The sequence below is a fragment of the Nicotiana attenuata genome, chromosome 8, assembly GCF_001879085.1.
Source record: "Nicotiana attenuata strain UT chromosome 8, NIATTr2, whole genome shotgun sequence".
NCBI classification, from domain to species: Eukaryota; Viridiplantae; Streptophyta; class Magnoliopsida; order Solanales; family Solanaceae; genus Nicotiana; species Nicotiana attenuata.
The window spans coordinates 44656153-44666359 of record NC_031996.1 but is presented as its reverse complement, the minus strand read 5'-3'; the positions used below and the strand labels follow the sequence as shown (position 1 = coordinate 44666359).

The 10207-nt window shown below is 40.8% G+C and overlaps 1 protein-coding gene across 1 annotated transcript; it reads right to left on the bottom strand.

The window, feature by feature from the left end:
• LOC109231721 lies at nucleotides 8880-9773 on the bottom strand. Its single transcript, XM_019397360.1, has 3 exons — nucleotides 9739-9773; nucleotides 9136-9486; nucleotides 8880-9051 (listed from the first exon to the last, which is right to left on the bottom strand). The coding sequence occupies exons 1-3, from the start codon at nucleotides 9771-9773 to the stop codon at nucleotides 8880-8882; spliced, it is 558 nt and encodes a 185-aa protein (XP_019252905.1).

Sequence of the window (10207 nt, the reverse complement as noted above, 5' to 3'; positions counted from 1 at the left end):
GCCCTCTAACACATAAGTCAATGTCCGGTTGACTTTTCTAATACAAGCCTTCCTTAAAGAGACTATGCGTCTCATTTCCTTCTAAAACCAATCCAAACCAACTCGTTCACACAAAACACTGATAATGAAGCATAAAGAAGCAGAGAATGGGGGAAACGAAGCGGTAGCTCACGTGACGACGGGTCGGGTCGTCACATCCTCCCCAAACTAAACAAACGCTCGTCCTCGAGCGAGTCAAGAAACATACCTGAAGCCTCAAATAGGTGAGGGTATCTGCTCCGCATCTCCCGCTCGGTCTCCCAGGTAGCCTCCTCCACGGGCCGACCTCTCCACTGCACCTTCACCGAAGCTACATCCTTTGACCTCAATTTCCGAACCTGACGATCCAAAATGGCTGCTGGCTCTACATCATAAGTCAAATCACCCTCCAGCTGAACTGTATTGAAATCCAGAACATAGGACGGGTCTCCAATATACTTCCGGAGCATAGAAACATGAAAAACTGGATGCACGCTCGACAAGCTGGGTGGCAAAGCAAGCTCATAGGCCACCTCCCCAATCCTCCTAAGTACCTCAAAAGGCCCAATGAACTGCGGACTCAATTTCCCTTTCTTTTCGAATCTCATAACACCCTTTGTGGGTGAAACCTTCATCAAGACCTTCTCACCAATCATATAGGATACATCTCGGACTTTCCTGTCCGCATAACTCTTCTGCCTCGACTGCGCTGTACGGAGTCTCTCCTGAATCACCTTCACCTTCTCCAATGCATCCTGAACCAAATCTGTCCCCAACAATCTAGCCTCACCGGGCTCGAACCAACCAACTGGAGATCTACACCGTCTCCCATACAAGGCATCATACGGTGCCATCTGAATGCTGGACTGATAGCTGTTGTTGTAGGCAAACTCTGCAAGCGGTAGAAACCGATCCCATGACCCTACAAAATCAATAACATAGGCGCGTAGCATATCCTCTAATATTTGAATGGTGCGCTCGCACTGTCCATCCGTCTGAGGGTGAAAGGCTGTGCTCAACTGTAGCTGAGTACCCAACTCTCGCTGAACCGTCTGCCAAAACTGAGAGGTAAACTGAGTGCCCCGATCTGATATAATGGAAACCGGGACACCATGCAACCGAACAATTTCCCGAATATAAATNTCTATTATTATTATTATTATTATTATTATTATTATTATTATTATTATTATTATTATTATTATTATTATTATTATTATTATTTATTTTCTAATGTTTAATTCAAGTAAACAAGTTGAAAGCAAAACGACAACAATAAAACGATAAACAGTCTCAATTGAATATATGGATTAATCTTAAAGCAATGTCTATGAGATTTTGCTTGTCTTTAAGCTCATGCAATGGACGGCGAAAGGAAAATAAAATAAGAAAAACTCATTAATCACCCATATCATTAACACCTCAATTATTAGATAACAATTTATTATCCTCAAACTTTATTTATAAAATACAGCAATGAATTTGCACGTGAATGAAACAAACTCATAGCAGCTAAAGCACGTTGTCACTTACAATCCAAAGACTAAATAAATAAAACAAAAAGGGTGAGAAAATCATGTTTTTCAGATATTATTATTTTTGGCTTATTAAATGGCACTATTAAAATAAAACAAAATAATGTCAGAAAATCATGTTTCAAATATTTTTCTTATTTTGTTGCTTCCTAAATAGTTTTAGTCAATACAACAACAACAAACCCGGTGCAATCACATACAATGGGGGTTGGGGAGGGTAATGTATACGCAGACCTTACCCCTACCTTATGAAGGAAGAGGGGTTATTTCCGATAGACCCTCGACACATGAACAATGAAAAAGACACAATAAACAAACAGTAACATGGCAAGGAAATAAGATAACAGAAACAAATAGCACAACATGTAATAGCAAAGGAACTAGGAATACGAAGCTACAAGAGAAATGCGAAAACTGCCGGCAATAATGCCACATCGTCTAACAACAAGGAACTCAGAATAAGAGAATACCGGACTAGTAGTACTACTACTAGTTGTAACGACCCGACAGGTCATTTTGAGTATCTGCACTTCGCTCAGTATTTTGAGGGCTCAAGTATCTCCGCATGATGTATTATGACTTGCGTAAATCGTCGGTATTGGTTTTCAAGTTATCCAGAATCAATTTGGAAGAATGAATTTCAAGATTTAAGTTCTAAGTTGGAAGAATTGGCCAAGTTTGATTTTTTAGCATTTGACCTCAGAATGGAGTTTCGTCAGTTTCGTTAGCTCCTTTAGGTGATTTTGGACATAGGAGCGCGTCTGGATTATAATTTGGAGGTCCGTAGCTGAATTAGTCTTGAGATGGCGAAAGTTGAATTTTTGGGAAGTTTGACCGGGAGTGGACTTTTTGATATCGGGTTCGGAATCCGATTCCGAAAGTTGGAATAGGTCTGTAATGGCAAATGTGACTTGTGTGCAAAATTTGAGGTCAATTGGAAGTGATTTGATAGGTTTCGGCATCGGTTGTAGAAGTTGAAATTTCAAAGTTTATTGATTTTGACTTGAGGTGTGATTCATCGTTGCGAGGTTATTATGCGTGATTTGAAGCTTCGAGTAGGTTCGTTTTGTCATATGGATCTTGTCTGCAAAGTTTGACGTCATTCGGAGTTGATTTGATATGGTTCGGACGCTCGGTTGCGATTTTAGAAGTTCATGAATTTTAGTTTGATCTTCATGCGTTTTGGCGTCCGATTCGTGGTGTTAGAAGTTATTTTGATGATTTGAGCGCGCGAACGAGTTTGTGTTGGTGTTTTTAGACTTGTGTGCATATTTGATTTAGAGCCCCGAGGGCTCAGGTGAGTTTCGGATTGGTTTTGGAATTATTTTTCATAATTTTTGATTGCTGGTACTGGTATCATCGCATTTGCGATGTATTGGTCGCAAATGCGACAGCCGCAATTGCGAAGCAACCATCGCATTTGCGAAGTCTGGGCTGCTAGGAAAAGTTCGCATTTGCGAAGAACTCTGCCGCATTTGCGAAACTTCTGCCTTCGCATTTGCGAAGTATAGGGTCGCAATTGCGACCTAACCAGGAGGCCCTCCAGTTCGCCTTTGTGATACATTATTCGCATTTGCGAGGGTCCTGCGAACCCCCTGTTGCAAATGCGACATCTGCAACCTGTTAAGTGCTGAGAATTCCGAGTTTTAGCTTCATTTTCATATATTTTGAACCCTAGCTTCGAGGATAGGCGATTTTGTGAAGGGATTTTCATACCAAATCATTGGGTAAGTATCTTTAATCAATTTTCAACTATATTTCATGATTTTAAACAAGATCTAACATCAAATTCATGGGAAATCTATGGAAAATTTTGGGAATTTTGTCAAAGTTTTGAAAAATGAAAATTTAGGATTTGAGAGTCGAATAAGACTCGGATTTGAAAACGAAACACATATTTGGACTCGTGAGGCTATGAGTAGTCAAGACCTACTCTTGGACCCGGGTTTTGACTGGGCGGGCCCGGGTTTTGACTTTTGTTAACTTTTTATAAATTGAATAAAAATCACAGCTTTATTAATTGAAATTATTTTCTCTTGCATTATGTGATGTACTCAAGTCGCCATTGGCTAGATTGAGTCGAGTGGAGGTGAATTTGTAGAGGAAAAGACTAGATTGAGTGTTGAGTTAGCCGAATTGAGATAAGTGTCTTGCCTAACTTTGTTGTGGGAATTTTTCCTCCTATTTGACATTGTTTGCTACATGCGGGGGTGTGTGATGACCCAAAAGGTCATCACTTGATTTACGAGTCAATCTTGTGTTCCGAGGCCTTAAAAGCCTCCTTTTGCCTCGCCTCGATTTGCGTGGGCAGTCCGGGCGCGTTTCCGAAAAGCTTTTATGTGGAATTTTAGAAAAATAATGAAATTGGCCTTTAAAATTGATTAAGGTTGACTTTGGTCAACATTTTTGGTAAACGAATCCGGACCCGTGATCCGACAGTCCCGTAGGGTCCGTAGTAAAATATGGGACTTGGGCGTATGCCCGGAATCGAATTCCGAGGTCCCAAGCCCGAGAAAAGAATTTTTAAAGAAAATTATTTGTTGGAAAATCTTTTTAGAAGTGAATTGATGAAATTCTTGATGGTATCGGGACCGTATCTTGGTTCCGGAGCCCGGTACAAGTTTAAAATAATAATTAGTTGAACCTGTGAAATTTGGTAAAGATGGGAACTGATTTGGTATAAATCGGACGTATAGTTGAGAAAATAGAAATTTTGATGTTCTTGAGTAATTTTATGAATTTGAGGTTTAATTCATGGTTGTTGATGTTATTTTGATGATTTGATCGCACGAGCAAGTCCGTATGATGTTTTTGGACTTGCGTGCATGTTTGGTTTGGAGCCGCGAGGGCTCAGGTGAGTTTCGGATAGGCCACGGAGTGAAATTGGACTTAGGAAAGATTGCTGGTATCTGGTATTTTTGCCCAGGCCTCTGATCTCGCAATTGCGAGACCAGGCTTTGCAATTGCGAAGTTCTCAGGCTTGGGAATTGCGACCCAGGCGTCGCAAATGCGGACCAAGCCTGGGCAGGCCTTGATAGCAAATGCGACCCTTTTTATCGCAAATGCGAAAAGGGAAGAGTCGCAAATGCGACTAGTTCTTCGCAAATGCGAAGACAGCAGGTTCCAAAGGGGTTCGCAATTGCGAACCCTGGTCGCAATTGCGACAACTGAGACCTGCTAAATGAAATTTTGACGGGATTTTTTCCCATTTTCCAAACTCTTCAAACCCTAAAACATCTTGGGCGATTTTTCAAAGGCACATACTCTTCCGAATCATTAGTAAGTCATTTCTAACTCATTTCTTTCAATCTAATCCATCTTTTTACATGATTTCATTTCAAAATCAAGGGTTTTTCATCGGAAATTGGGTGATTTTGGGTAGAACTTAGGATTTTCAAATTTTGGGGATTTGGACCTCGATTTGAGGTCCGATTTCAAAATAAATTATATATTTGAGTTCGTGGGTGAATGGGTAACCGGCTTTTGGTTCGAACCTCGGGTTTTGACCAAGTGGGCCCGGGGTCGATTTTTGACTTTTTGGGAAAATCATTAGAAAATCTATTTTCATGCATTAGAATTGATTCATTTAGCATTTATTGATATCGTTAAGTAAATTGTAACTAGATACAAGCGAATTGGAAGTGGAACCGAGCGGTAAAACGGTAGTTGAGGCTTGATTGTGTTCGTGGCATTGAGGTAAGTGTTTGGCTTAACCTTAGCTTGAGGGAATAGGAGTTGTGGTCTTATTTCCTATGTGTTATGTGTTGAGTACGACGTATAGGTGTGGTGACGAGTATCTATACGTTGGTGTCAAGCATGCCCGTGAGTCTTATACTATGATTGTTGTGACTCCGTTATGTATTGTCCATGCTTAATATGATGATTATAAATGTTGAACAAGGCTTATGAAAGTATTCTTGATAATTTGATCATTGTTGAGCATTGGCTCAAGTTGAGTCTTATGTTGTGAGGATTGTGGAAACAAGATGAGTATATTGTTGTCTCCCTTGCCGGGATGTTATTGTTTATGATATTGTCTCCCTTGCCGGGATTGTTATTGCTTAAGATATTGTTTCCCTTGCCGGAATATTGTTGTTATACTATTGTTTCCCTTGCCGGGATATTGTCGTTATACTATTGTTCCCTTGCCGGGATTCTTTTGTGATTGGTGTTGATTTGTATATTGGGATCAGGTTGCACGCCACAACAATATTATATATGGATCGGGTTGCACGCCGCAACAATATTATATATATGGATCGGGTTGCACGCTGCAACAATATTATATGGGATCGGGTTGCACGCCGCAACAGTATTATGTGATTGGGATCGGGTTGCACGCCGCAACAAGAAAGAATAAAAGTGAATATTGATTCTTATGGTGAGGACGAGAGTAAAAGCACGAAGGGTGATGCCATGCACTAGTTATTGTTTTCCTTATTCTTGCTGATATGAAATTATGGTGTTCTTTATGCTTCTCTACTGAAATTCTGTTAGTACTTGATATCCCCCGCAGCATGTTCCCCCTTCCCCTCTTTAACTGCTAGTTTCTGTTGTTATTACTTGCCGTATATGATTTAACTGCACAGGTTTACTCGGTAGTCTTGTCCTAGCCTCGTCACTACTTCGCCGAGGTTAGGCTCGACACTTACCAGCACCTGGGGTCGGTTGTGCTGATACTACACTCTGCACTGTGTGCAGATCCCGGTGCTGGAACATTTAGACCATAGAGAGGTTGCTGCCTTCAGTCCAGCGGAGACCCGAGGTAGTCCTGCAGACGTTCGCAGGCCTTGGTGTACCCTTCTATCTTTTCCATTCTATTTTTAATTATTTCAGAGACAGACTTGTATTGTTCTATTCAGACCACTGTTTGTAGTATTCGTAGATGGTCCGTGACATTGTAACACCAATTCTGGGTAAAGTTGTATTTTAGATTTGTACTAGTATTTAGTTATATTATCAGAATTCCGTCTTCCGCATTTCTTTTATTATTATTGTTATTCCGTTGTTGATCGCCTGTTAATTGAAATTGTTAAAAGGTTAGGGAAAAAGGGTAATAAAATCTGTAACATTCGGCTTGCCTAGCTTTCACGAGTAGGCGCCATCACAACTCCCGAGGGTGGGAAATCCGGGTCGTGACAGGGTGATACATATACGAGGTGACGAGCGTATATGTATGTGCTAGGGTTAATCATGCTCGGGGGTAGATTATGTCATAATTGTGTCTTGTAGAATTACATAACTTTCTTGCTTCATGCCTTACTTGACTTCTAGATATTAAGAACATAGTATTAAATGTTAGAATCGAGACTTAGCCTAATATGACTTGATCAAATTTGATGGAATTCTGAGAATACATTGCTGTGTCTAATTCGGTCATCTCTATGCTCAATTATTAATACGTTGCTACGACCGATAATTTGAGATGCTAGATTCCATACTTGTGTTCTTGATAAATTGTGGGATTTGTGAAAGTAGTTGAATTATATGGCCCTTGAGGGTTCACTGAATCATTGTTGGCTTGGAAAACAATGATTGAGAATTTGTTTGGAATATTCGTTTGAACACTCTCCTCGATGTTATTTATACTTCCTGCCTTGCCATTTTATTGATATTCATATGCTTGGTAAGGAAGAGTGTAAAACACGAAGGGTGATACCGTGCCATTTTATATTCATTATCATGTGAGGAAGAGTGTAAAGCACGAAGGGTGATGCCGTGCCATTTTATATTCATTATCATGTGAGGAAGAGTGTAAAGCACGAAGGGTGATGCCGTGCCATTTCATTTATATTGTTATGATTGTGTGTTATCGTGAGGTCATGGCACGATGGGTGTTTCCGTGCAGGCGAGGATGAGGGACATGCATTATGTTTGATATCAGTTTTTCGTGTATACGTTCATGTCTTTACCTTGAGCTCTTACTGTCATAATTATCGACCTGATGTGACTTGTTGCTATTGTTTTATCATTGATATCTATTTCAATTGTTGTTGTGTTGCTCATACCTTCTGCTTGCTTAACTTGCAAATACCATGCCTATTTCCTGCTTTTACAATTATACTCATGTTGTATCTATTCTACAGCACTTAGTATAAGCCTTCCACCATGTTAGCTATTCATGCCCTTACGTGTCAACTTGTAAAGATCATGTATTTCCGTGTTATTTGTTATAATTGTACTTAGGCCTCCAATATGCTAGTTAATTGAAATATTCCTTGTTTTCCAATTGTTGTTATTACTCACGTGCTTTCCGCTTAGTCTTTTATTGTTCATGTGTATCTTTGTCCATTGTTGTTACTTGCGTATTTCCTACTTTGTAATTCCTGTTATCGATATTTCTGTCACCTGGTTGGTTCTGTTACTCATACATTTGGGAGGATGTTTTGAACGCACGAAGGGTGTTGCCGTGCTAATTGATTTGTCACAAAATATATATATATATATATATATATATATATATATATATATATATGTGTGTGTGTGTGTGTGTGTGTGTGTGTGTGTGTGTGTGTGTGGTGTGGTGAGGCAGAGATAGAAGCACGAAGGGTGTTATCGTGCCGTTTGACTTGATATCTTGGATATACTTCTCGTACCAGGAAAGATTGTAAATCTTCTACTGTGATTCCTTTTAGTAATTGTTGACTGTCTCGCCGAGTTGTATACGGTACTTTTATCTATTATGCTTTGAACTCCTTTTACTGTTAATCTAATGTACTGGTTATAACAGTAAGCATCTTTTAACTAAAAGCCTCGTCACTACTTCGACGAGGTTAGTCAAAATACTTACCAGTAATGGGGTCGGTTGTACTGATACTACACTTCTGTACGATGTGTACAGATTTGTAGAGCATAGTTGCTGGTGATAAGTGTTGGTTCTGAAGATGTTCGCGCATTCTGGATATAACTGCCTCTTGTCCTTGGTAGCTTAGGTTTTACTATTCTGTTTATGTATCTTTCAAACAGAACGTGTATTTATTTGTACCAGCTTTGTAATTCCAAGTCTTAAAAGCTCATGAGTCGTACTACCAGGTCTTTGGTAACTTTAGAAATGTTCAGTTATCTATTCTCTATTCTCTTATAATCTCAGTTGAGTTGTATTTTCTGTTAGTTGTCTTACCTAGCGGGTTGAGTTAGGTGCCACCACGACTTGTGGTTTTTGGGTCGTGACACTAGTACGACTAGAAAAGACTCTCGACTACCAGTCAATCCACAACTCTAATCCTCGACCTCCATACCTCCCTATCGAGGGTCATGTCCTCGGTAAGCTGAAGTAATGCCATATCCTCCCTAATCACCTCTCCCCAGTACTTACTAGGCCTCCCTCTACCTCTCCTCTACCCATGCTATGGTCAACCTCTCGCATCTCCTCACCAGGGCATCGGTGTCTCTCCTCTTCACATGCCCAAACCATCTCAGCCTCGATTCTCGGAACTTGTCTTCCACAGGAGCCACACCCACCTTGTTCCTAATAACTTCATTCCTAATCCGGTCTTTCCTGGTATGCCCACACATTCATCTCAACATCCTCATGTCTGATACTTTCATCGTCTGGACATGAGATTTCTTGACTGGCCAGCACTCGACTCCATGCAACATAATCGGCCTCACTACCACTTTGTAGAACTTGTCCTTAAGTCTTGGAGGCACATTCCTATCGCACAAAATACCATACGTAAGCCTCCACTTCATCCACCCCGCTCTAACACGATGAGTAACATTCTGCTCAATCTCCCCGTTCTCCTGAATAATAGACCCGAGATATTTGAAATTATCTCTCTTGGGGATGATTTGTGTATCAAGCTTCACCTCCACTTCTCTTTCCTGCGTCCCCACATTGAACTTGCACTCCAAGTATTTAGTTTTTGTCCTATTCAACTCGAAACCTTTAGACTCCAAGGTCTGCCTCCACAACTCCAGCCGATCGTTAACCCTGTTGTGCGTCTCATCGATTTACACTATGTCATTTGCAAATAACATACACCATGGCACCTCCCCCCTGAATGTGGCGCGCCAGCACGTCCATCGCCAGGGCAAATAAAAATGGGCTAAGAGTTGAACCCTGATGCAACCCCATCATTACTGGAAAATAGTCCGAGTCTCTTCCCACAGTCCTCACTCGAGTATTCGCTCCATCGTACATATCCCCAATCACCCTAATGTACGCTACCGGAACACCACTAACCTCCGGTCATCTCCATAGAACCTCTCTTGGGACATTATCGTAAGCTTTTTCTGAATCGATAAACATCATATGCACGTCCATCTTCCTCTCCCGATACTGCTCCACCAATCTCTTCACAAAATGAATGGCTTTTGTGGTCGAACGCCCCAGCATGAAATCGAACTAATTCTCTGAAATAGACACACTCCTCCTCACCCTCCTCTCCACCACCCTCTCCCACACTTTCATAGAGTGACTCAATAACTTAATACCATTGTAGTTGTTACAATTTTAGATATCACCCTTCTTCTTGTACAACAAGACCGTCAAACTTCACCTCCATTCTACGGTCATCTTATTAGTCTTAAAATGACATTAAACAGTCTAGTAAGCCACTCCAAGCCTACCCGTCCCACAACCTTCCATAATTCTACTAGAATCTCGTCAGGCCCAGTCGCCCTGCGTTTACTTATCTTCCGCATTACCTCTT